At 48.8% G+C, this 27,176-nt stretch overlaps 2 protein-coding genes across 3 annotated transcripts in view; both read right to left on the bottom strand.

The window, feature by feature from the left end:
• The window catches only part of ATSUV3 (ATP-dependent RNA helicase), a 201,247-nt gene that overhangs the window by 99,183 nt on the left and 74,888 nt on the right, over nt 1-27,176 (bottom strand). For both annotated transcript variants that reach the window (XM_087370523.1, XM_087370514.1), the window contains exon 10: nt 14,021-14,101. In XM_087370523.1, the coding sequence (XP_087226649.1) occupies nt 14,021-14,101 (81 nt within the window). The remainder of the gene's footprint in view (nt 1-14,020; nt 14,102-27,176) is intronic.
• LOC147904092 (uncharacterized) lies at nt 1,564-3,437 on the bottom strand. The gene is made up of 2 exons (XM_087370022.1): nt 2,064-3,437; nt 1,564-1,960 (listed from the first exon to the last, which is right to left on the bottom strand). The coding sequence occupies exons 1-2, from the start codon at nt 3,212-3,214 to the stop codon at nt 1,564-1,566; spliced, it is 1,548 nt and encodes a 515-aa protein (XP_087226148.1). The 5' UTR covers nt 3,215-3,437.

Consider the following 27,176-nt stretch of genomic DNA (forward strand, 5'->3'; position numbering starts at 1 on the left):
CTGAAAGTTGTGCCACTTTTAAAAGTGCTGTCCATGGTAGTTTCGCCAGCAAAACTACCTTGGAAGACTTACTTCAAAGGGGTTTCGCTGGCGAAACTACCTTGATGGCTTGCTTCATTGAGGTTTCTTTGGATAAACCCTTTTATGAGGCTAGGTTGATAGAGGGTTTTCAATGTCACCCCCTATTAAGTAAAAGTTGTAGGAAGGATCACAAAGGGAATTTTCATAGAGAAATTTACTCTACATGTGGGTTTCTTCAAAAGCCATCCCATTATGTTTCTCCCCATTCCCGAAGATTCATATAAAGATATGTGTATAAGATAGGCATTGCTATAATACTTTGCATACTTCCGAGTGAAACTATATTTTGTTCTGAACTATTTTTGCCATATTTTTGCATAGTTGAAAGCTTTTTTCTTCCTTTGCTCGGATGCTCGAAAGATTTCGCTCGAAAAATGCTCATCCCTCCTGAATCCTTGACCAGAGATCAGAGAAAGAAGCTTGTCTTACAAAGCAAGCCCTTCCTAGTAATTACTGGAGTTCTATACAAAAGAGGAATAGACCAAGTCATCAAGAGATGCGTCCAAACTCATGAGCAAAAACATGTTCTGGCAAAACCACATGGAGCATCAATTGGAGGACACTTTTCAGGGAAAAACACAAGTAGAAAAATATTGAAAGCAAGCTTGTGGTGGCCCACAATCCTAAAAGATGCTCATAACTATGCAAAATCCTACCTACCCTGCCAAAGCAATGATGCCACTGGATAATGACAGAATGCCACATCAGCCCATCGGAGCATTAGAACTATTAGTTCATGGACTAAACAATGAGGCAAAGGTGAATCACAATGAACACATCTTTATTCATAAGTGGTTACATATCTAAGCAACTGCCTCCATGTTGGTACATCCCAGATCCACAATCATCTCCATGATTAGCTCAATCAGTTACCTCCTATGATCACTCCAAATCATAGTTAGGGGAAACGGGGAACGGAAACGGAAACGGGGAAACGGGGAACGGAAACGGAAACGGAAACGTTTCGGGATTTCTGGGAGGGCTGAAACGGGGAAACGCCACGTCAGCAAGGGAGGTTTACAAAAAGGAGTTTGGAGATGAGAACACACACATTTAGAATGCTACAGCCTACAGCCTACCTGTAACTTAAAATATAGTGCATAATACTTACCACATGGCACAATGTCACTTAGAACTTAGAAGTTAGAAGTTAGAACAAGTTACAAATTATAACTTAGAACTTGGAGCTTAGAAGTTAACTTAGCAGTGAGCAATACATATTACAAATATAAATGACAAATCTGAAATCAATGAGAAAAGCTGAAGATTGACAAGTTACAAAATGCCAAAGGCAATATAATATATGATTCATATATTATTATGTCTCATTGTCAAGAGTCAAGACTCAAGACTCAAGAGTCAAAAGTACAAAATTCAGATTCCCAAAAGCCTAGGCTCTAAGCCTTAAGGCCAACCGCTACATCACTGATGATATGATCAAAATCCATAATGTAGATTCTCGAATCTAGATAGCTCAGCTGCTCAAGAGTCCTCCTCCTCCTCCTCCTCCTCCTCCTCCTCCTCCACTTCCACTGCCATCTCCTCATCGTCGTCGTCGTCGTCGTCATCATCCTCCCCCTCCTCATCATCATCAGTGAGGGTGTCATCAGGCTTATGAAAACCAATGAACTTGTCATGAGTGTACTCTTGTCTCATCCTGTTAAGCAAACGCAAGTTTGCATTAACAAAGACAAGATCGTTCGCCTTGTGTGCTTTGAGACGGTTCCTCTTCTTTGTATGGATGTGGGCAAAGCTGCTCCACATGCGCTCACAAGAGGAGGAGCTACAACCCTGGCTGAGAATCCGAATGGCAAGCGCTTGCAGCTGTGGGGAATCAGCTCCATAATCCTCCCACCATGTAACAGACCCAACTCGAAATCTGAAATTTGAAAGATCATAAAATTCAGATATATGGCAAAGCTCATGAAAAATTATGAATCATTAAATAGTAAAATTTAAGAATTTAAATGAGTTAGGATTACCTGTCATATTGGGCATCTGGCCATCCAAATATGCCCTCCTTATTGCGGTAATTGGCGAGCTGGTCCTTCACTGTCCGGCGAGCCTCTGGCATTTGCACCATCTTCTGAAGAGTGAGGTTCCAACCACGGACCACCTCTGCATCACTTTGTTGTGCAGTTGCCTTGTGTTGAAACTCTGGGTCCAACACAAATGCAGCCGCATGAATGGGAGAGTAGTACTGATTCCACCTAGTCACAGCCAACTCCTCCAGCTCTTTCAACCTGTGGGGATCTTTCTCTAACACTCTGATATTTTCTATCATGCGATCCATCCCCTCATATACCTTGCCAATAAAAGGCATGTCTCCATCAACCTTTTTTAGCAACAAGACAATCGGCTTACACAAGTCATACAAGTGTGATGCATCAGCCCAAAAGTCATCGCTGCCTATGCACAAATCGTACACCAATATCCCAAGAGCCTGCTTTGAAGTGGGCCATGCATCCCACTGTGGGCTTGCCACAACCTGCTTAAGAGCAGGTCTCATTTCAATGAGTCTGCGAAGCATCATATAATTGTATGCAAACCTTGTCTCTGCATACTTCAAAAGCTCCTTCCTTGCATAGGTGCGATACAAAGAGAGAGAAAAATGATGGCGTGTAATGAACCCAACTATCTCTCTTGCATTATCAATTACAATTTTTACCCAAGGTAATTTGCCAATGTCTTTCAACAAATTATTCAAACAATGGGCAACACAAGAACTCCATTGAATATGGGGGTACCTTTGTTCCAATAATGCACCTGCAGCCCTATTGGTATTTTCACCATCTGAAACCAACTGCACAACATTAGACGGGCCCACATACTCCACTGCATCTGCCCACATCTGCATCAAAACATTTGCTGTTTTTTGTTGTACTCCGCACTCTATGGAGTGTATGTACAAAGAAGATCCTCTGCAATATGCCAAAATACCCTCTAGTGATCGACTACGTACATCACTCCAGCCATCTGCTACCAAAGTGACCCCATACTTATGCCATTTCTCCTTAACAGGCTGAATGGCCTCATTAACTGCCTTCACCTCATCCTCTAGAAGCTTTCCCCTCAATGCATCAAAAGTGGGAGGGGTGTATGTGGGCCCAAAGGCTGTAATTTCAGTCACCATCTCCTTGAAATAAGCAGACCGTGCCACATTGAAACTAATCCCATTCGAGTAAAAGAAACGGGCCACGGCTGCATCTACCTGTGCCTTCCTTTGTGGATGCCATGCAGTATAAAGAGTGCTTTGCCTTCGTGTAGGTGGGAGAGGTGAAGGAGATGCAATAGGAGTAGAACCTGTAGCTCCAAGAACATGTGCACTCCCAGAAGATGAAATTGTAGTAGCAGCACCAGAGGGAAGAGGACTCCTTTTTGCAGTAGCCATATGAGCACCTGAAGTAGCTCCTCCACCAGTGGATGCAATAGTCCTAGCTTTCTTCGCGGAAGGAAATGCCTCGACCTCTTGTGCCAACCTTGCTTTCTCTTCCTCGGATATTTCAGTGCATATTGTAATCCCCTCTCCCTTGATGCCAAGAAGATGGGCCTTCACCCTATCAGGAATCCCACCTCTTTTCAATCCACAACGCCTGCACATGAACTTGCGAGCGCCTCCTTTCTTGGAGTCGTAGCCACCCAGGAGATCGACTTGACTCCACCAAAAATCTGATTGGGTGAATTCTACCTCCAAATGAGACTCAGGGGTAGGGTGTCTTGAAGCCATGGAACTTTGGAAGCTTGTTGCTTGAAAGGGGGGCTGAAACTGCAAAGAGAGCCAAGGGTTGAAACTTGAAAGAGAGGGCTGAAGCCTGAAACTTGAAAGTGGGGCCTGAAAGAGGAGGGAACAGAAGGCTGAAAGAGAGGGCTGAAAGAGGGGGCTGAAGGAGGGCTGAAGGAGGGCTGGAGGGGAGAAGATGATGATGGAGGGCTGAAGCAGGCTGCAAGAGAGAAAGGAGAGGAAAGGAGTGAATGGGGCTGAAGGAGGGCCCCTAAACCTTGAGGATGGATGGACTCTGGAGAGAGTATAAACTATGAGGCTGAAGGAGTGGAAGGAGGCAAAAATCGGAGGCAGAAAGGAAGAAAACGGGGCTGGCGGCGCATCTCGCAAGACATTGGAGACCTGGCAACATTTGTTGTCTGAAACGCGGCGTTTCAGCAACCTGAAACGCGTTTCAGGCTGGCTGAAACGTTTCAGCCAGCCGTTTCAGGGTCCCGAAACGTTTCGGGCCCTGAAACGCGTTTCAGGAAACGCCTGGTCTCTGAAACGGCGTTTCAGGCCTGGCTGGGCTCTGAAACGCGTTTCAGCGTAACAGTGCTCCAAATCCACACATCACACCAACCTGACATACCTAACTACCAAGTCACTAGAACATTCTAGCACACCTACACTCACACACTCCTAGCATAGGACTCCTAGCCCATAGGCACACACACACATACATCAATTTGTACTTCATTCTCCTCCACAAATTGATGACCTCATCCCTCAACAGTAGTACATGGGATGCTCCATGGCTTGCCCACCATCATGTGGCAACACACATGGCCCCAACCTCTGACTCACTCCTAAGACTCTTGGTTTACAACTGGGAGATAGACAATGACTATGTATGGAATCTACATGAGTCCAACAAGGAAAAATCTCAAACAAAACACTAACAATCATTTAAGCATGGACTATCCATGGCAGAGAACCATTATTGATCTCACACACAAAGAACTTAGAAAACATATGGGTCATCACCCTTGTCAACATTAACTTGGGTGGTGTAAGCAGTGAGAGCTTTAACATTCTCTGGTTCTTCTTCTTCTTCTATCTTTGCTTTTTCCACAAGGTTTGCTGAACATCTCTTCTTTGCATGGCATTCTTTTTCAACATATCCAGGATTTCCACAAAAGTTGCACTTCATTTTGCTCTCGCCCTTGAAGTTGCTTTTGGCCAAATATGCCCCATGTTCTTTGTAGTCATTTCTCTGTTTGATTTTCCTTTCCTCTTCCAAGAGGGATGCCTCAATTTCCACCAAACTAATCTCTGGTATATTGGTGAGAGTGGTGACAATAGTGCCATATTCCTCAGTTAGCCTTCTAAGTAAGATAGCAATTACAATGTCTTCATCAAGATTAAACTTGATGCCAAATAACTGAGTCAGTATGCTCTTCATGGAATTTAAATGTGAAGAGATGGATTCTCCTCTATCCAATTTTAGATCAAAGAATTTGATGAGCAAGCTAAACTTGAAACATCTCTCCTGTGCTCCAAAAACATGCTCAAGATGAGTCCATGCAGCATGAGCAGTCTCACAAACATCAATGTGGTCGATAAAAGAATCACTCAATCCAAGAGCAATCATGGCTAGTGTTTTTTCATCCTTAGGGAGCCATAAAGCTTCTCATTCCCTATTTGTTGGTTTCTTTTCTTTTCCATTAGCCATCTTCCAGATCCCCTTTTTCATGAGAATAAATTTCAATTTGGTCTGCCAAGTATGAAAACCCTCTCCCTCAAACTTATCTATCTTGATTTTGAACGCCATTTGAGAAGGTCTTACCAATTTAATGGCAGTTTCTAATCCCTTTACAAAAGATCAGTCTTTCTGAACAAAGAAATCACCTTCACCATATAGATGCAAATTGCTAGATAAGAATTCAGAAAAACCTAGTTGTTTGGAATATGCATAACCAGTTGGCTTCTCCCAAATCCTCTTAACTGAGGTCTTCTTTACCTTGTACTTTGTTCTTCTTGTAGTCCTCTTCAAGTTCTTAGCATTGGAAGAGCATTGAGTACTTGGCATGTTGTCAAGAAATCAATGCTAACTGAGCTTCAAAGAGCATTCTCTGAACTGGAAAAAAAATCTCTGAACTATACTTTAACCCCACTTTATACCTCAAGCATTAACTTAGCATTTAGTGTAGCATCAAATTTCAAGAACTTACTGGGGGTTCCATTGATATCTTATTTATTCAGAAGCACAAACTGGATTCTAGAGATTGTGCCAAGTCAAGAAAGTTGCTTTCTGGCCATACATTTTGGTTGCCTGCCTTGGGCACTAGGGGGGGCACTTCTATTTCAATTTTGCAGTCGGTTCTCCCCTTAGTTGTTAGACACAGAGTCATTATTCCCTCTAGGGCTTAGTGAAATATTCTCTTGATAGGAGGGCGTAAGGTTGGTTTCCTTAACCTACATGCCTCCAACATTAGAGGAGAACGTGTCATTATGTGGAAGGATTTGCTATCCTGGGCCCCCATTGCGGATTCATGGGTGATTGGAGGTGACTTTAACATGGTTGAGTTACCATCGGACATAAAAGGGGGTACAGAAGGAGGACTTCACTCTTTCGACAGAGAGCAGCTTGGGATGCCTTCCTTTTTCACTACTGTGGCAGAGATACTTGGTTGGACGATGCTTTTCTTGTTCAGCCATAGTCCCTCCTATTCTCTTGGTCGAACAGGAGGCAGCAGCTGCCTATTCATGCAACGCATTGACAGATTCTATGTAGATGATTAGGAACTAGACAGAGGTGGATCGGTATGCATTGCTACTGGGGTTCCCACTTCAAACCACTTTCCTGTTGTGCTGGCTATTTCAAAGCCTCACTTGAGAGGCCGGTCTACCAACATCAGGATTCCAGATGCCTTGTACACAGAGGAGGACCTTACAAAGGTAGCCCTACAGATATGGGTTTCTCATGTCCAAGGTGGGCAGCCATCTCCATCACATGTAGCTGCTACACTTTCTGGTATTAGCGACTTCTACCACTCAGTTGCTTGTACCAGGAGACGAGATATTCTCATACGTGAGATTGGTGTTTGCCAGCAGTTGGCAGCTTTGAAGAGGGAAGAGCAAAAACAGCCTTCAGATGCTTGGATTCAGGAGCACCTTGCTGCAGCAGCAAGGGCTCATCAGCAGGTATTGCTTGATCAGAGAGTAGAGTATGCCTTTCATGCACGGGAGGCCTTCTAGGTTCAGATGGGTGGTAGAGTCAATAAACACTTTTTCTCTACTCTTGGGCCTAGACAAAGTAGAGAGAGTGTATCCTAGCTTTTTGACTCACATGGGGTTTTACAGACAAATCCAGATGACGTCATGCGCATAGCTTCAGATTTTTATGCCGCCCTTCTTACTGCAGATCTTGACATACAGGATAGAGAGGATACTAGACAGGTTATTTGGCAGAGCATCCCTTTGTTGGTGAAACCGGATATGCATGTTTTGCTTGATGCACCTTTCACCAACACAGAGTTGGGGATTGCACTTTTAGCCCTTCACAACGGCAAGTGCCCTGGTTCAGATGGCCTCACCCCTTCTTTCTTCATTGCATTTTGGGATATGATTGGAGACTACATTGCATCGGCCCTGCAGGGCATTTGGGACTCGGGCGAGACGCCCACGTCGCTTACAGAGGGTCTCATACACACAATGATATCAAATGCCTCCCAATGAGGAATTCTCGAAGGTCTCCAACCTCTACTACTGAGCTGGAATCTCCTGGCATTACTAACCGTGTAACAAAAGAAAGGGATGATGCCCTGCGTCAATCAACTCCCACTCTCCAGAGTCCCACAGCAAATACCTAATGGGAACTCCCCTATAGAGCCAAAGTCTACAAGATCCGGTGGAGAGAAGTCGAGCCTCTGCGTCGAGGAACCACTCTGAATCTGATCCCTGCACCAAAAGACCTACAACCCTAATAGGCTGAAAAGCAGACTCAAGCAAGATGTCCTCTGTGGACCTGAACAATCTGCCACCATCATGCACACCAAAAACCAAGCCATCGTCATGTGCATCTCAAAATCCCAAAACCTGAAGAGAAACACCGCCTCTCGTAAAAGTACCTCCCCAAGTGAAGCAAGTGAGTGGCATATCATCTGTGTCTACCCAATCCGCTGGAAGGGCTGCCTCAATCTGCAAGATCCTCCCTGCACTCCCTCTAAGATGTCCTGTCAACTGAGATTTAGTCTCCTCTGGAAGCCTACGGATAGCTTTCCATGACCCCAATGATGAGGCGGGTCCCCTCTCCCACCTGGACCACTGCATATAAAGTGAAGCACCAAGTGGTCTGCCAAGATCAATCAGTTGCCTATCAATCTCTTTATGAGAAGAAGGGGGAATCCTCTGAAGAGTGCTCCTGAAACTCGCCCATGCTTCCACGATGGCAACCATCAGAGGGGATGAAGGAGACCTGAGGTGTGCTGCAGTGAAAATCCACCTAATACTGCCCATCCAGTCTCCTCCTGAAGAAGGTGTGCACATCTTTATGCTGCTAATAAAAAATGCCTTCCACGGCTCCTGCCCTGGCATAAGTCCCCGCACCACCATCTTCCAGACTAAAGCTCTACACTGTAAATCTGGATCAATAATATTGAAACCCCCTTCCTGTGTAGGGAGGATGAGAGTCTCCCAAGCCACCCTCGCTAACGCATCTGCTCTGCCATCAAGCCCACTCCAAAGAATATTTCTGATCGGTCTCCTAAGCTGAATGATGCAATCCCTAGAATGGCACTAGCATGAACAAAGAAACCAGGCCGTGGCCAAGAGAGCACCACCATCTTGTAGAGTAAAGCTCTGCACTGTAAATCTGGATCAATAATATTTAGGGAGGATGAGAGTCTCCCAAGCCACCCTCGCCAACGCATATGCTTTGCCATCAAGCCCACTCCAAAGAATATTTCTGATCGGTCTCCTGAGGTGAATGATGCAATTCCTAGAATGGCACCAGCATGAACAAACAAACCAGGCCGTGGCCAAGAGGACCTGGTTGACCACCACGACTCTAGAGGCAAGACCCAGCTTGGCTTAGCTCCAAAAAAGGAGCTTCCTCCTGATGCTCTCGAACACGGGAACAAATTGCTGAGTGGAAGAAATATCCAAGCCGATCTAGCAGCCCAAATACCTCACTGGCACACCTCTCTGAACCCAAGTGAATCCTATGTCAAGCCCCAAAACTGGAGTGTCCTCATCACTGAACCAAAAGCCATTGGATTTATGCCAAGTTATCTGCGCCCCCGCCACCGAGCAAAATAAATCCAATGCTATCCCGAAAGAAGTGAGCGTCTGTGGTGTGGCATCCAAATAAACTACTGTGTCATCTGCCAACCCACCATCAAGTAGCTCCTCTTCCCTTTTGATGGGAAGTACCCGGCTGTGAGCTGATCTGTACAAAGAGGAAACACCTCTGATCCAAGCATCTGTAAAGCCAAAACGTAGAAGGCTTCCCTCCAAAAAACCCCAATCTACTCTATAATAAGCTTTATCAAAATCCAAGAGTAGAATGGCTAGATTCTGGCCGCTCTACATGGCCCACTCTGAAGCTTCCCAAAAGGAGAAAATGTTATAAAAAATGCTTCTACCCTGCACAAATCATGTCTGAGTGTCATGAATAAGATCTGGGAGAAGGGGCTGCAATCGAAGGCTGATTGCTTTGGCCAGAATCTTGTAACATGCCCCCAAAACTGTGATAGGCCTCCACTGGGACACTAAATTTCTGCAACCTCCTTTTGGGATAAGGTGTATGAGACCCTCTGTAAGCGACGCGGGCATCTCGCCGGAGTCCCAAATGCACTGCAGGGCCGATGTAATGTAGTCTCCAATCATATCCCAAAATGCAATGAAGAAAGAAGGGGTGAGGCTATCCGAACCAGGGCACTTGCCCTTGTGAAGGGCTAAAAGTGCAGTCCTGAACTCTGTGTTGGTGAAAGGTGCATCAAGCAAAACATGCATATCCGGTTTCACCAACAAAGGGATGCTATGCCAAATAACCTGTCTAGCATCCTCTCTATCCTATGTGTCAGGATCTGCAGTAAGAAGGGCGGCATCAAAACTATGTGCATGACGTCATCTAGATCTGTTTGTAAAACCCCATGTGAGTCAAAAAGCTGGGATACACTCTCTCTACTATGTCTAGGGCCAAGAGTAGAGAAAAAGTGTTTATTGACTCTGCCACCCATCTGAATCCAGAAGAACTCCCGTGCATGAAAGGCATACTCTGCTCTCTAATCAAGCAATATCTGTTGATGAGCCGTTGCTGCAGCAAGGCGCTCCTGAATCCAAGCATCTGAAGGCCGTTTCTGCTCTTCCCTCTGCAAAGCTGCCAACTGCTGGCGAACACCAATCTCACGTCTGAGAATATCTCGCCTCCTGGTACTAGCAACTGAGTGGTAGAAGTCGCTAATACCAGAAAGGGCAGCAGCTACATGTGATGGAGATGGCTGCCCACCTTGGACATGAGAAACCCATATCTGCAGGACTGCCTCTGTAAGGTCCTCCTCTATGTACAAGGCATCTGGAATCTTGATGCTGGCAGACTGGCCTCTCAAGTGAGGCTCTGAGATAGCCAGCACAACAGGAAAGTGGTCTGAAGTGGAAACCTTAGCAGCAATGCATACCGATCCACCTCTGTCTAGTGCCCAATCATCTACATAGAATCTATCAATGCGTGCATGAATAGCACCTGCTGCCTCCTATTTGACCAAGAGAACAGGAGGGACTGTGGCTGAATAAGAAAGGCATCGTCCGACCAAGTATCTCTGCCACAATAGTGAAAAAGGAAGGCATCCCAAGCTGCTCTCTCCAAAGAGTGAGTCCTCCTTCTCTACCCCCTTTTTTGTCTGACGGTAACTCAACCATGTTAAACTCACCTCCAATCACACATGAATCCGCAATGGGGGCCCAGGAGAGCAAATCCTTTCACATAATGACACGTTCCCCTCTAATGTTGTAGGCATACAGGTTATGGAAACCAACCTTACGCCCTCCAATGAAGAGAATAATCGATTGATTTTGATGGACATGTGCTATGATATCACTGACTATGTATACATAGTTTTCTATATATGATTTTGATGGACATGTGATATGATATCACTGAATATGTATACATAGTTTTCTAGCATGGGTTAGGATGCTCGCTTAGTAGCTCCACTCTTTTGCTCATTGTATCATGTTTTTCTTCAGTCCCATAGACCCATCGGTCTTTAGCAGACTTTAAAAATCTCTCTCTCTCTCTCTCTCTCTCTCTCTCTCAAACACACACACACACATGCATATTACGAGGTGAACCAATTCATCTAAGAGGATCTCTTATAGTTACACACATTTAGGGCTAGGTTGGCACCTCATGAGCTCCCTGTGAAGCTCAACTTCTACAGATACCACCACTGCCTATGGATTGTTGAGGCTTCATCGATCTGCCAAGATACACACGGATCCACCTCCCCCACTTCTTCAAGATATCGATTTAGCAGTTATGTGTTTCACCATACCAACTCCGTATTGAAAGTGGTCGGGCGGAGAGCATACCTAGAGAGGGTCACATCTGCACCCTATGCGATCATCAAGAGATCGAGTAAGAGGAGCACCTCACTTTTAGATGACATGAGTACTATGAGATCAGAGGTTGCTATCAATGCCTCTTCAAGGATGGTTTCAAACCCCTATGTACTCTCTTACCCTACCCAAATTAGAGATGCTTGGCGGCCTTATCCACGAGATTGTCCAACACAGGGAGTGGTTGCTTAGGGCATTAGGCGAGATTAGAGTATACAGCCAGACTCCACTCAGACCATGATCACTCAATTTTTCCAGCCAGACAGCACCAATCAGCAGCACTCACGGAGACGATGGCTGCGAGGACACAAGGCAAAGATACGTCACACTTGCAGTGGACTGAGGCAAAGATACGTCAGACTTGCAGTGGACTGAGGCACGGAACACATTAGGGACCTTCCCTCCATGCTCATCAGACCGGAGACATGACCTACAGGAGTGACAGTGGCTCTTGTTGGCCCCACGGCCATAGCTAGGAGACCACAATGGACCATACGTGTCAACAACCGCAGCCAGCGCCCCATCACAGGCTTTATGCCACCACAGGAGCCTCATACATCGACAACCCCCTCTTGGGGTTGACGCCCTCACCAGTCCCCATCCTCTCAATGAGCTCCACGGGTTTTCTTATTCGTCATGGGAGTTGATGTAGTGGCCCCATCCTTCAGCTCATCGTATCAGTTTCTTTTAGTTTCATAGACCGTTTAGTCTTCCGAAGACTTTTAGTAAACTTTCTTTCTTTCTCTTTCTTTTTTTCTTTCTTTCTCTTATTTACAAAAGCTCCAAGCCGAATTACTCATATGGGCTCGGTACGAGGCTGAAATTTGGTTATGCCACATGCTTAATCAAGCCGTCCACGAAGGATTTCACCCTCAGTAGACAGAAAATTGGATAAAACACATTCATAAAGGAGGTGAGAAGGAGAAGCTTAGTAACTACCACCCAATAATGGCACTATGGCTAAACTCTTTAAAACTATTATAAACGAAAAAATCGGCATGTGGGGAGAAATGCACTCTAAGAGAGCCCAAGGTCAGGCAAGTTTTAGGCGCACATTTAGCGCAATTAACCACATGGTTACCCTTAAAGTACTTATGGAGGAAATCCGACTACAAGGTGAAGGCCTATTATATTGTTTCATTGATTTCAGAAAAGCCTTTGCTATTGTCCCAAGACTTGGTCTCTGGCAGAGAATGCAAAACATTGGAGTACCCAAAGATTACATGCAAGCAGTCATGTTCAGTGTCACCTCAGGATGAGAGGGCACTTATCTGAGGCCCTTTACAGCAGTATTGGAGTAAAGCAAGGTTGCCCACTCTCACCCACATTGTTTGGGCTTTACATTCATGAGCAAGAGGAATTGGTAACAAAGTATAGAGCCCCAGAGGGGCAAATGGGACCTCAAATTGGTGTACAAGTCATTTTTGTATGTAGATGACATTGTCCTATCAGCAAAAACACAAGAAGATGCTCAAGAAACTGATGCATGTATTAGATGTCGTCTGCCAAAATAGTGGGCTACAAGTAAACACAGTCAAAACAAAGATTATGCCAGGGAGAACTCTCAAGACTTATCATTGAGAGGACCTCAAGGTTGTGGAATCCTTCAAGGTTCTTGGCACAAATTCCCTTCTGACCATAGATGGCATATTGTGGACAAAAGGATTCAAGCTGGCTAGAAAAGCTACTATGCCTTAGAGAATACTTGTAGGCATGCCGAGATAGGGAGCTGGAACTTGAAAAGATACTATGCCTTAGAGAATACTTGTAGGCATGCCGAGATAGGGAGCTGGAACTTGAAAAAGCATCTCTTTGATGCATTGGTTATTTCCATGGTGCTTTATGGGGTAGAGATTCAGGGTGGGAGCTTATGCAAGTCAGCCTGGAATGAGGTGGGGAAAACCCAAAAGCATTTCATAACCAGTTTCCTGGGAGTGATCCTACCCTTGGAGACTGGCAGCACCCCACTAGAGCTCTTGGCAATGGAGACAATATCACAATACTTGGTTAAGGTCACCATATTGCCTGAGAAAAGGCTCCCATATCTATCATGGGAAGCAAGTTTGAAGTTTATAACAACTAACAAGAGTACAATTCTAGTGTCACGTTGGATGGAAGGCACAAAGCGATGGTTCAAATGATGGGGTGCAGAAACATTATTGGTGTCTTTGATAGAAGACAAACAAGTTGTAGAGGCTTTCTTGACGAGATGTTTGTTAGTCATCGGAGCATGCACATCACCACACAAGATTGAGTACTACAGTCAAACAATATGCCCGCATTACAAAGATTATTTCTTTGCACCAAGGGGACAACATACTCCGTCTCACCTTCTGGAGCCGATTCCGAGATTTGTGATGCGTACAGTTGCTTCCATATGGACAGGCTCATATCACTTACGATGTGAAACAGGTAGATGGCATGCTACATGCCTCACACCCACTCCTCTTAAGTTTCATAAATGATCTTCCATCTCATAAATCCCACAAACTAAATTTCATGTTTATCCATGAATTACTTTTCTCAAAAGAAAAACTTTTGTAATTGTCGTGCAGATTAGAGAATTGCACCCATGACTTTAGCATGTAATTTCAGCAAACAAAGAAACTTACGAACCAGAACATCTGCAAAAGTAAGATTTGGATGCAATTTTGAATACAGTGCCAAAAGATCAGATGAGGGAAACAATCCTGCTTCCTGTAGACACCCAAAAAAAAGAAATATATAGTGTCATTATCAAGATAATTAGCGGATGCCAAAAGTGTACAGCGTGCTTAAGAATAAGCTATTTATAAAACATATTCAAGCATTTGAAGGCTAAAATTGCCAGATAATATGAATCCTAGAGTGGCTTTGAGATTAGGTAGCTAACTTGCTTCTTAACTTTCTTTCCATAGTGATACGCTTTTTTGTGAGAGCATTTATGTTCACCAGAAATCATTAACTATGTATTTTTAGCGAAACCAAACATGTAAATGGGTACATAACATGGGGTTCCTGAGCAAATCCTGAGATATTCATCATTTTAATCATTAATTCCTAGTGGAAAGGACATCATCAGCCCTTAGTGTTGGCTTTTTTTCTCATTGTGATATGTTATATGAGTGGAGTAGCACTCCCCTAATTACATTATGTAATTTTCAAGGTTTTCACTAGGTGTAGTTTTACAAGAGTCATACATGACTCAAATTGCAGGCTGCACATTACATGCATCTATCACTTGCCTGCATCAAGTGACCTCAACTCAACATCACTTACACTTTCCCACATGACTTTGCAAACTAGAAGGTCCCTGAGCATATATGCTAACAATAAATAATTGGTGTCATCTAACTTATCATCCACACATACATGTCATCTTGATAGACAACCCAAAAGAGATTCCGTTACATTTACAAATGTACAAAAATTATCTATTTTGCAAAATGTGGCTTCTCAGAGCTCCTATAAAAACAATGTACTTTCTTGAGGAATCTGCACAATGTGCTTTTTCAAGCACTTGACTGAAATATATAGGAAAAGGCATAAACCAGCTGTATCCAATCCTGCATGTATTCAAAAGAACCTTGAAACGTTGCTCAGCCCCCCCTCCCCGTCGCTCAGCCCCCCCCCCTCTCCGCCGCTCAGCCCCCCCTCCCCGCCACGCAGCCTCCCCCCTCCCCGCCGCTCAGCCCCCCCTCTCCGCCGCTCAGCCCCTCCCCGCCACGCAGCCCTCCCCCTCCCTGCCGCTCAGCCCCCCCTCTCCGCCGCTCAGCCCCCCCTCCCCGTCGCTCAGCCCCCCCCTCTCCGTCGCTCAGCCCCTCCCCTCTCCGCCGCTCTCCCCTCTCCCCTCTCCTCTAACAGCCGCTCCCCCCCCCTCTCGCAGCCCCCCCTCCCGTAGCGCCGCTCTCCCCCTCACGTAGCCTCTCGCAGCCCCCCCTCATGTATCTCCGCTCTCCCTCCCCCTCTCGCAGCCGCTCCCCCCCTCCCCCTCCCGCAACCGCTCCCCCCCCCCTCCCGTAGCTCTGCTCTGCCCCCCCCTCCCGTAGCTCCACTCTACTCCCCCCCCTCTCGTAGCCTACCTCCCCCTCCCGTAGCCTCTGCCCCACCCCCTCCCGCAGCCTCTGCACTACCCGCCCCCCCTCCCGTAGCCTCTGCCCCACCCCCTCCCGTAACCTCTGCCCCCCCCCCCCGCTCTCCCTCCCCCTCTCGCAGCCTCTCCCCGCTCCCCCTCTCTCCACTATGCCCCCCCCTACTGTAGCCTCTCCGCTCTGCCCCCCCCTACCGTAGCCTCTGCGCCACCCCCCTCGCTCGCGCTTGGCCTCCTGCCCCGTGGTCTGAGGGCCCTTTCTGCTACAAGCCTTGGCTTGCCACTGGCCTTGCACAGGCCTGCGCACCCCTACAGCAATGCTGAACAAGATCTGCCTTTGCAGGAAATCGTGCACTTGAACAAGTCCTACAATGGCCCACAAACCCAAACAGTCTCCGAAGCCAATTGTGGGAGAGATCACAAAGCGCATCTCCAGGAGTGGATTAGCAATTGACAGCCAACCAGCCCTGAAAACATCGGGTGCAATGGGCACCAATGCAGTTCTTTCTCCCGCAGCCATCATCTCTACTCCAACCACTACCTCCCCCACCACTGTACCACTCAGCCTACCCCCCACAGGAGAGAGTCACAGTTCCTCACCCCCCACACAGCTCCCTTCTGTCTCCACCACTCTTATGTCCCCCCTTCCCCTCACCCAGCAGCCTTTCTCCACTCCTCTGCCATATACAGCCAGCCTATCGCCCACGCCCCCACAGCCATACGCCATGTCCCAGTTCGCACCCTCCCGGGTCCCACCTGAGACGATAGATTACATCTTTACGGAGCTACATCGACTACGGGATCATACCGTAGCACAAGATCAGCTTATTCAGAGCATGCGCCAGGAGATCGCTCACCTCCGTCAGGAGGTTGTCTCTCTCACTGCTACAATCACAGCGGCCCCGCGCACTACACCAGAGGTGGAGGAGCGGATCGCTACCATCCAGAGTGCTATTGCGGAGACTACCAAATGGGTGGACGTTGCGAGACGGGCACCCAAAGCAGTAGTCTCAGCCACCATCGCCGAGCAGGAACAGAGGGCCAGTAAGGCTCTCAACATCCGAGTACGAGGTATCCCCCGCGCATATCACAGAGCACATTGTCAGTTTGAACAGATGAAGCGAATGAGCCGGGCAATGCAGAGATCCCACGGTACGAGAGATACGCACCCCCGGGAATCCCAGCTCATAGAGGCCAAGTGCAGTGAGAGCAACCACCGGGGCAGCAGAGAGAGGGCTTAGATATCTGCAAAGAGAAAGAGAGAGACAACCCCCTTAGCGGACGTGACTGCTTTCATGACCTCTACCCTCCGCCTCGCTGAGCATGGGATCGAGCATGCATGGCGCACAAGAAGGGACCCCATGCGCCCACAGCCACTCATCATCCGATTCAGGGATACTCAGGCTCGACTTGCAGCACTCAGGCAGCATGCTACACTACGAGACCACCCTACTATCTTCATGGATGAGGATCTCACACCTATGCAGGTGGAAGAGCGGCGCACCCTGCTTCAACAGTGAGATGTAGCCCGTCAGGAGGGGAAGTGGGCTGTCGTCCAAGATGGCCGCCTATTAGTTGGCCCCTGCCGCCGAGCCCCACCAGGTACTCCAGACACGGTAGCAGACTCCCCCCCCAAATAGGGAGACATGGTCTATGAGATTCAGACTCAGCACACAGTACCCTTGGCATGCACCATATGGAACTGTAATGGTACCCTATGGTCTGACCCTGGGAACTTCTCAGAGTCATACACTGGACGCGACATCGTTTTCTATACAGAGACACATGAGAGCCCCGAGCGCCCTCTCCCCTCGGTCAGTGGCTATACCTGGGAGTCAGTATTCCGTGAGGAGACCAGATATACTGGGGGGGCCGAGGGTCAGGTGGAGTTGCAGTACTTCTTCGTTCAACGCTGACAAGCTTGAAATCCGTGGTTAGACGGGATGTCCATGCCCGTTACCTATGGCTCCGATTCCGACGCCCCTCCACATGCGACCTCTTTATTGCAGTCTGCTACTTTCCTCCCGAGACGTCACATTTCGCACGGATGCTTCGTGAGGATACGGGGGTATCCCCCTATCTAGATCTCTACTCAGACATTGTGGAGTTCTCCAGACGCGGAAAGGTCCTCCTAGTTGGGAATTTCAACGCAAGGACAGGTGCACATCAGACATCACTCCTGGACTTCCACTCAGATCCAGTCCTATTACCTGAGATGGACACAGAGGACTTGGGCTTCCCCCGCTCCTCGGCTGACAGTCGCGCTCCTACACACGCACACTTCCCTCTGGCACACCTACACACGCACACTCTATGATATCCCTGATCAGCCTCCTCCCGACCTCTCAGCCACCCCCCACCCCACTTCTTGTATCCTCTTCACAACCCAGGGAGTCACCCACGCAGGACATAAGCTTCATAACGGTCGAGCTAAGGATCATGAGGGCCTATGCACAGAGTTTGTTGCCTATGGCATCAAAACTCTAGCCCCCATCCTGGCAACGCTGTTCAATGAAGGCTCTCTGCCACGGGTTCCCCAGAGCCTGGACCCTGAACACTATCACACCCATCCACAAAGCAGGAGATCCCATGGATCCAGGGAATTACAGGACCATCATGGTTGGACATGTTATGTCCAAGATCTATGCATCAATGTTAGATGGCGAGGTCAGTGCTCGCGCAGAGGTACAAGGGCTCAGGGCATCCGGACAGGCCGACTTCAGGGCGGATCACTCGACTTACGATCACATTTTTACACTTAGAGGGATCATTGAGGAGGCCAGACACAGGAGACAGAGAGTATATTGTTGCTTTGTGGATTTCCGCAAGGCATTCGACACCGTTCCCCGCGCCCGACTCATCAGACGTCTGCAGGAGTTAGGCTACGACTCGGTGATTATCTGGGCAGTAGTAGCTCTCTATAAGCGAGTGATGGGGTAGGTCAGGATTGGCACCAGCTGGACCCCAGAGATCACGAGCACTATCGGAGTCAAACAAGGATGTCCCTTGTCACCGACTCTATTTGGCCTCTACATCGACGAGCTCGAGACCACCATTAGGACACTCGGAGGTGCAGGTTGCTCTCTTGCGGAGGCTGTCATCCAGATTCTCCTATACGCAGACGATGTAGTACTACTATCCTCTTCTGCTACTGGTCTTCAGCAACACCTAGATGGACTTCAGGTCTTCTGTGATACACATGACTTGAAGGTCAACCTTGGGAAAACCAAGGTGATGATCTTCAACACTTCCAGACCCGCTATGCACCGAGAGCAGTTCCTCTTCGCCGGCGACCCTGTTGAGATAGTTGACTCTTACACATACTTGGGTGTTGTCTTCTTAGGCCCGATCTTCACGATGTGCCCGGCCATGCAGGCCAGGATCAGCCGGGGATACGCCGCTCTTGCCAGGCTGGAGGGACAGTGCTACCACTCCCACTTCCAGGATCCGCGGACCAAGTCTCTCCTTTTTTATTCTTTGGTCCGCCCAACAGGCATGTACGGTAGCCCTTGGTGGGGAGTCGACCTTTCAGACACAGAGTGGGCTCAAGTCGAGCACCTACAGATACTGATGTTTGCTCGGATGATCCGCAGCAAACCATCAGTACCACACCAGATCATTCTAGCAGAGTTCGGCGCCTCACCCCTACAGCTTGATGCGGCTTTTCAGGCTATCACCTATCTCCATAGAGTCAGGGATTTCAGCTCCTCCGCCGACAGTCGCCTCCGCCTACCTTGGCTAGCCCTATCCTCCTCTATGGCCTTATCCGTTGATGGGGACCAGCGATGCTGGTATAGTCGTCTTTCCAGTTGGTTCACCCGACTGGGCCTCGACTTAGACCGGTTGCCTCCTTTTCAGTACAGCCTCGATGCTCCACCATCTCCCCTCTCCCCCACTGACCAGGAGGTCAACCGGCTCATTCGAGCGGATCTGCTCCAGCTCCACACCTGGCGAACATGGTTTCTTCACTCCGAGCTTCCTGTGAAGCTCGACTTCTACCGCCGACACTGCCTCCAGATCTCACAGGAGGGCTTCATCACACCTCCGGGTTACACACAGCTTCATCTACCACATGCGCTCCAGATCTCCCTCGATCAGTTTAGGGTCTCGTCACACCGATTACGGATCGAGAGCGGACGCGCAGAGGGTATCCCACGAGAGAACCGCCTTTGCCCACTTTGCGACTTGCAGGAGATCGAGTCGGAGGAGCACTTTGCTTTCAAATGTCCTATCTATTATGCCATTCGAGGCCGGTACCACTGCCTCTTCCGCGACGGATTCGGCTCCCTCACACACATGCTGCAGTTCCCGAATCAGCGATGCCTAGCCGCTTTCTTACATGAGATGACTCGCCACCGAGATACCTCTCTCCGATCACGGCGACACGAGCAGCACACACAGCGTGAGAACACCCAGCGGCCTATCACTGACTTCTTCCAGTCACAGGATACCTCTTCTCAGTCTAGCCGACGACGCAGACGTGAGCGAGAGCCAGAGCCACGACAGCTGCGCCAGCGGACAGACTCACACATCCAGGTCCATGGCATCTCGTCTCTGCTCTCTGCCCACCCCACCGGGGTTACCGTTGCCCTCATCCACAAGGCCACCCGTCGCCCCCGACGACCGAGCTCGACTAGGCCGCGTGACGTCAGAGGCCAATCATCTATCGCAGGGTTTTTTCCGACCTCCCATTTGGCGGCCCCTCTATGATTGGTCTCTGACGATCACCACCTGCACATGTATACTGTATCTCCCCCCTCTGCCCCATTTTTGGAGCCCCCCCCTTCTTTTTTGTATCATCTGGAGGTAGACACATATTTTTTGTATCAAGACTAGACACACAGTCCTTCATAACCTCTTTTTTGTAGAAACGATTGGCTGGCCCGTTTTGAGACCGCCACCGTTATGCTCATTGTATCAGTTATCTTTAGTCTCATAGACCTTCACGGTCTCCCGAAGACTTTAATAAACTTTCTTTCTTTCTTTCTTTCTCTATAGACTGGCAAAATGGCAATGTATTACTGCATATTTGTGGTCACTTTTCCAAACTTAATGCAATATACAATCTTATATGGTGTGGCATGACACCATGCCCATTGCTCACCTATTTGGCAGATGGCACCCAAATCATTGGACGATCCTTAAAGGCATTTAAGTGAGTCCTTCCAAATATCAAAGTTGAGCCCAAAGCCGTTCACTAGCTAGATCACATTTGAGCAGCCTATGGATTGTAATAACTTACAAGTTCACCTGTGCCTATAGCTGTTGTTTTTGGGAGAGGAGTAGGGTATCATGGCTGCCAAATAATATTGCGATGTGATATTATCCTAAGGGGAATCTTGGGTTAGGAGATTAGGAGGTTAGACAGTGGTCATGAATTAGTTACACCTAACTGGCCTAAGGGCCTAGTACGCCTAATTAGCACAAGTAGTACCGTCAGAGTAACAAGGTGTCCCATCCCAAAATCAAGTCTCAGACTGCTGCTGCTCCCCGCTCCTCCTGCTCCCCTCCTCACTGCTGCTCTCCTCGCTCCCTGCTGCTCTCCCCGCTCACTGCTGCTCCCCCGCTCCCTGCTGCTCCTCCTGCTCCCCTCCTCGCTGCCCCCTTCCTTCCCTCCTGCTGCTGCTCCTCTCCCCGCTCCCTGCTGCCTCTCTCCCTGCTCCCTGCTGCTCCTCCTGCTCCCTCCTCGCTGCCCCCTCCCTTCCCTCCTCGCTGCCCCCTCTTACCTGCCCTCTCCCCCGCACTGCCCCTTCCCCCGTGCTGCAGCCTCCCCCCCCTGCGCTGCAGCCTCCCCCCCCCCCGCGCCTGCTGCTCCCCCTGCGCTGCAGCCTTCTGCTCCCCCCCCGCACCTGCTGCTGCTCCCCCCCCACTCCTGCTGCTGCTTCTCCTCCCTTCTACTTCCCCTCTCCTCTACTCCTCTTCTCCCCCTCTCCTCCACTCCTCCTCTCCCCTATCCTCCCCTCCTCTTCCCTCCTCCCCGCTGCCTCCCCCTGGTTTTTTCTTCTCTCTCCCTTCTTCTTCACCCTCTCCTTCATCTGGATTACCCCTATTCTCCTATACGGGTCTCCTGGGATTCAAGAAAGCGGATGGAGTTTTTATTTTTTGTGTTTGAATCGGCCAACACACCTCAATTGACAAATGGGTTCCCATTCAATCAATCCGTCTCCGCTCACACCGGCCGCGAGAGCTATCACTTTTTCAAAAGACGAGCTACAGCAGTTGCAAACGAATTTCGAACATGCGTGTTCCACGACTCTCTTCACATGCATTCATGGCTCACACCCCTCCAGGTCACAAGCTAGAGATTGGATGCTGTAGGCGCTTCCTCAGGACCTCGCCCCCCACCTCAAGGATGTTCGTTTGTTGGGACGGGGTTTCTTTCAGGTGTGCCTAGATTCCCCGGACGTCACGAGAGACCTGCTACAAGCCGGGTTTCTACTTCTAGGCTACAAGAGGATCTTTTTGTTTCCTTTTAAACTGGGATTTGACCCAGTTGAAGAGGACAAGCAGGGAGTTTCTATTTTCATCAGGTTCCCTGGTCTTCCCTCAGTTTATCACCGGCTTCTTTCAGTTATTGGCGAGAGGTTTGGTGTGGTGGCAGAGATCCCCCCTCTCCCTGGAGAGCCCTCTTCAGCTGCTGAGGCGGTCAGGATGCACGGGGTACCCAGGGTTAGGGTCATTGTCCAGGACCCCAATATTTCAGATGACCACATCATGCTACAGCGACCCGATGGGTCATTCTTCCGCCAGAGATTTGAGGTTGCAGGTCAGCAGGACCAGTGCAAGATTTGCATATCCTCCGGGCACTTTGCCAAAGATTGCCCAAAGAAGAAAAAGACACCCACAAAGCAACCAGCTCGTACTAGCTTACGACAGAGAGCTGGAGCAGGACATACCGCTCCACAGACATAGCCTCAAACACGGGCTCCCCCCCCTCCTAGGCCTACTCGAGTCCCTTCGGCACCCCGCGCCACCTCAGGCCCACGATGGACTCCAGTCGCGGCTAGGCCCTCTACTCTAGTTCACTCCTCCACCTCTTCGGAGGCTACCCCCTTGGAGCCTCAGGAAGAGACTACTGTTCCGGACCCTTGTTCGACTCCACCCTTGGATCAGGCTGTACCTTCCTCAGCAGCGCAGGTTGTTGGCACCTCGTCTGCACCACTTTTTGATCAGGATCCAGTACAGGTGCCTCCCTCTTTGGACAGAGGGAAGGGGGTTTTACATTTTCTTCCTGCTTCAGTAGGAATCCTTCGTACCCCCTCCCCAGGACTGGCTCAGCGAACTCCTTTTCCGCTTTGGAGGACCTCTCTAGCCTCCCAGATGATGATTTTGTACCCTCTACTTTTGGAGAGCCAGTTATCGGCATCCCTGTTGAGAGATCCTTCTCTCTCTCACATGTGGACTTTCCTCCCCTCAGACCTCGTGTGCATGGCAGGAGGTCTGCTCCGGTAGAGGCTTCTGTTTCCGCCACCAGGTCGGGTAAGGTATTCCAACCCACTTCCCCCCGCCGATGAGGATAGCCAGTTGGAATATATAGGGATTGGGCAGCATCCCTCATCGCCGTCGTAGCTGATCAGGAATCAGCTCCATCCAGGTGTTTCAGTTGGTTCCCTAGACATTCTTTTTCTTCAGGAACACAAACTGGATATCAAAGATTGCTCCAAGTTAGGTAAGCTGCTCTCAGGCCAGACTTTTTGGCTTCCTGCCTTGGGAACCGAAGGAGGTACATGCATTTCAGTTTCAGACTCTATTCTCCCTCTTGTCATTGGACAAGGTACCATAACCCCCTCCAGGGCCAGTGGGTTTTACTTTTGATTGACGAACGTAAGGTTGGTTTCCTCAACCTTCATGCTCCGAACAACAGAGGGGACCGTGTTTTGTATTGGAAAGAGTTGCTCTCGTGGGCTGACATTGCGGATTCATGGATTATTGGAGGTGACTTCAACATGGTTGAGGCACCTTCTGATAAGAAAGGGGGCAGAGAAGGTGGTATCCACTCCCTTGAGAGAGCAGCCTGGGATGCCTTCTTGTTCAGGTTCAGTGGCAGAGATGTTTGGTCAAAGGATGCATTTCTTGTTCAGTCTCAGTCACTTTTGTTTTCATGGTCGAACCATAGGGTGGAGATGCCTCTCCATGCTCCGATTGACAGATTCTATGTGGGTGACTGGGCTCTTGATAGAGGGGGGACAGTTTGCATTGCATCCGGTGTTTCCACTTCATACCATTTTCCGGTAATTTTGTCCATTTCAGAGCCTCATCTGAGAGCACGGTCTCACATTATCAGCATCCCAGACACCTTATACACGGATGAGACTCTCACAGAGGCAGTGTTGGAGATCTGGGTTTCTCCTATGCAGGGGAGGGTGGCCGGTCCTTCAAATGTGGCCACAGCACTTGACAGTATCAGCGACTTCGATCACTAAGTATCTAGTGCTCGGTGAGGTGAGGTACTCAGGCGAGAGATCGGTATCCGCCGGCAGTTGGCAGCCCTTCAGAGGAAGGAGCAGAAACGACCATCAGATGCTTGGATACAGGAGCGCCTTGCTGCGGCAAGGGCTCATTTGCAAACCTTGCTTGATCAAAAGCAGAGTATGCCTTCCATGCACGGGAGTCCTTTTGGATACAGATGGGAGGGAGAGTCAATAAACACGTTTACTCTACACTTGGCCCCAGACATAGTAATGAGAGTGTCAGGCAGCTTATAAACTCTGACGGCGTTTTGCAGTCCCATCCGGAAACCGTCATGCATTTAGCGATAGATTTTTATACCTCCCTTCTTTCCGCAGATCCGAACTCCGGGCCAGAGAGGTGGCTAGAGATGAAGTTTGGCAGAGATTACCTGTGTTGGTCACCCTAGAGATGTTATGCTCACTTGATGCACGCTTTACAAACACAGAATTCAAGACTGCTCTTTCTGCCCTTCATAAGGGCAAGTGCCCTGGTTCCGATGGTCTTACTCCCTCTTTTTTAATAGCCTTTTGGGATATGATAGGTGATCATATTACTTCAGCCCTGCAGGGCATTTGGGACTCGGGCGAGATGCCTGAGTCACTGACCGAGGGACTCATTCACCTTATCCCGAAAGGTGGCAACAGGAATTTTGTATCCCATTGGAGACCCATCACTCCTTTGGGCACTCTTTACAAAATCCTTGCCAAGGCGATCACATCCGACTACAGCCCCTTCTTCTAGATCTCATCCATGATACTCAGACAGGCTTTGTGCATGGCAGGAGCATGTTTTATAATATTTTTTCCTTTTGGGAAGCCACAGAGTGGGCTATGCAGAGTGGGCAGAGGCTAGCAGTTTAACTCTTGGACTTCGAGAAAGCCTATGACAGAGTAGATTGGGGTTTTCTTCGGGGCACTCTTCTATGGTTTGCATTTTCAAATGCTTGGATCAGAGGGGTCGCCTCCCTTTACAAATCAGCCCACAGCCAGGTTTTGATTGGAGGGGTAAGGGGTGACAAGTTTCAGATTTCCAGATCAGTTCGTCAGGGATGCCCTTTACCCCCTTCCTCTTTATTTTTGTGGCAGAAGCTATGAGTATCTTCCTTAGATCTTAGGCTGAGCTTTTTGGGCTGAGACTGCCCTTGAGACAGGAGCAGGAGCTTCTTGACTGTGAGTTGGCTGATGACACTGCTATTTTTATTCAGGCCTCCTTGCAGTCACTTGATTCTTTCCGAACAGCCTTGGATATTTTTTGCTCAGCTGCAGGGGCACACATTAACTGGCATAAATCCTTTGGCTTTTGGATCAGTGATGAGGACACTCCAGGCTGGGGAGTTCACATTGGTTTTTCCTGGATTCAGAGGGGTGTTCCTATCAGGTATTTCGGATGCCCGATAGGACTGGACATCTCTCCAGCACAGCAGTTTTCCCCAGTACTAGAAAGTATAAGGAAAAAGCTCCTATTTTGGAGCTCTGCCAAACTCGACCTTGCATCTAGAGTTGTGGTAGTGAACCAGGTTCTCTTCGCCACCTCCTGGTTCGTGTGTTCTTGCTGGTGCCGGTCTAGGGATTGCATCACTCAGCTCATCAAACCAGTCATGAATTTTTTATGGAGTGGACTTGATGGCACAGCAGATGTTGCAGCAAGGGTGGCCTGGGAGACTATTATTCTCCCTACATGTGAAGGGGGCCTTAATGTCATTGACCCGGACTTGCAGTGCAAGGCATTGCTTTGTAAGGTGGTGGTGAGGGGACTCATGCCTGGGCAGGAACCTTGGAAGGATTTCTTTTTTGGACGCATTCAGGCTTGCACACCAACCTTGGGAGATGATTGGGTGGACAGCCCTCGATGGATTTTCACATCAGCCCCTCTCAGATCTCCTGCCTCTCCTCTCATGACTGCCATCCTGAAAGCTTGGGGGAGCTTCAGAAACACTCTTCGAAGGATTCCACCTTCTACCGTCGAAGAGATTGATAGGCAGCCGATCATTTGGAATGATAGTATTCTTGACGAGCATGCCAGACCACTGGGCACTTCCCATTACATGCAGTGGTCTAAATGGGAGAGAGGCCCTGCGTACACAGTAGGCACTTGGAAATCTTTTATCAGGCTACCTGTGGATCAGAGACTGCAGTCCGTGAGTCACCTCAGAGGGGTAGCACGCAGGATTCAGCAGATAGATGCAGCCATCCCGGTGGAATGGACAGTTGAGCTGCCTATTACTTCCACCACTTTGATTGGGGCTTTTTCGAGGAGATCAGTTCCTTTACAGGTGATCGCTCTCCGAGGTCTCGGGGAAGACGCACTGGTCTTTGATGTTGGGGATGGAGGTTTACTTTCTACATCCAAGGATGGCATTCTTCTTGAGGTTGCCTTTCAGCCTGTCAGGATTGCTAGTTTTGTGGACCTTGGAGCGGGCTTGCAGTGGTACTTAGACCCCGACCCTCTGCTCTTGGCCTTGGGATTCTGGAGGTTGTGGTTATATGGAGGTGCACCTATCAGGTGCTTGCAGTGGGGCCCAGGAGAGTGGGAATGGATAGATCATGGGCACCGAGAGAGGGGGATTCCCTTCTTTCGTTTCACGGTTGGTAATGCCAGGAGGTTTCAGCTGAACAGTAGGGGTTGGATTCCCTCCAGAGCCCCTCATTGGGAAAGCTTCTTCATCACCGCAGACTTGCGTAGAAATTTTTGGAGGAGGCTCTGGAAATCCCTCAGAAATAGAAAGATCACTCTTTTCTTTTGGCTTTCTATTCATGGAGGGATTGCAGTGAACCTGTGGAGATCACGATTTGGGGCTGATCCCACTTGTCCTCGATGCCATTCTGCAGAGGAGTCAGTGCGACATTGCCTTTGGGATTGCAGTCAGGCGAGGACTGTTTGGAAAGGGGTTGCTCGGATACTCAGCATCTTTCACACTTCCCCTTTCTTCATGACTTGGGGCTCGGTCGCATGGTTATCTCTTACCGGGCCCCAAGTGTTTTATGAGGGTGAGCCTTCTTCTTGGGCACTCTCGGTCCGCCGGCACGTGATAGAGCCCTGCTCTCTACAGGATGTACCACTTACTCCCTTCAGAGCTTCTCATGTTTCCGTGGACACCTCTTGGGAGATTTTGGCAAGCATTTCCTCTTGGCACATTTGGAGAGCCAGATGTACTGAGGCCTTGGATGGCACCCAGATACACCCATTACAGGTGTTCACGGGTATTTGGTCTGACACGGATCACACTTTGATAGCCATATGGGCTAGCATGCA

Source organism: Dipteris shenzhenensis, chromosome 3 (genome assembly GCF_047967505.1).
Source record: "Dipteris shenzhenensis isolate YYH24624 ecotype China chromosome 3, Dip_SZ_1.0, whole genome shotgun sequence".
NCBI classification, from domain to species: Eukaryota; Viridiplantae; Streptophyta; class Polypodiopsida; order Gleicheniales; family Dipteridaceae; genus Dipteris; species Dipteris shenzhenensis.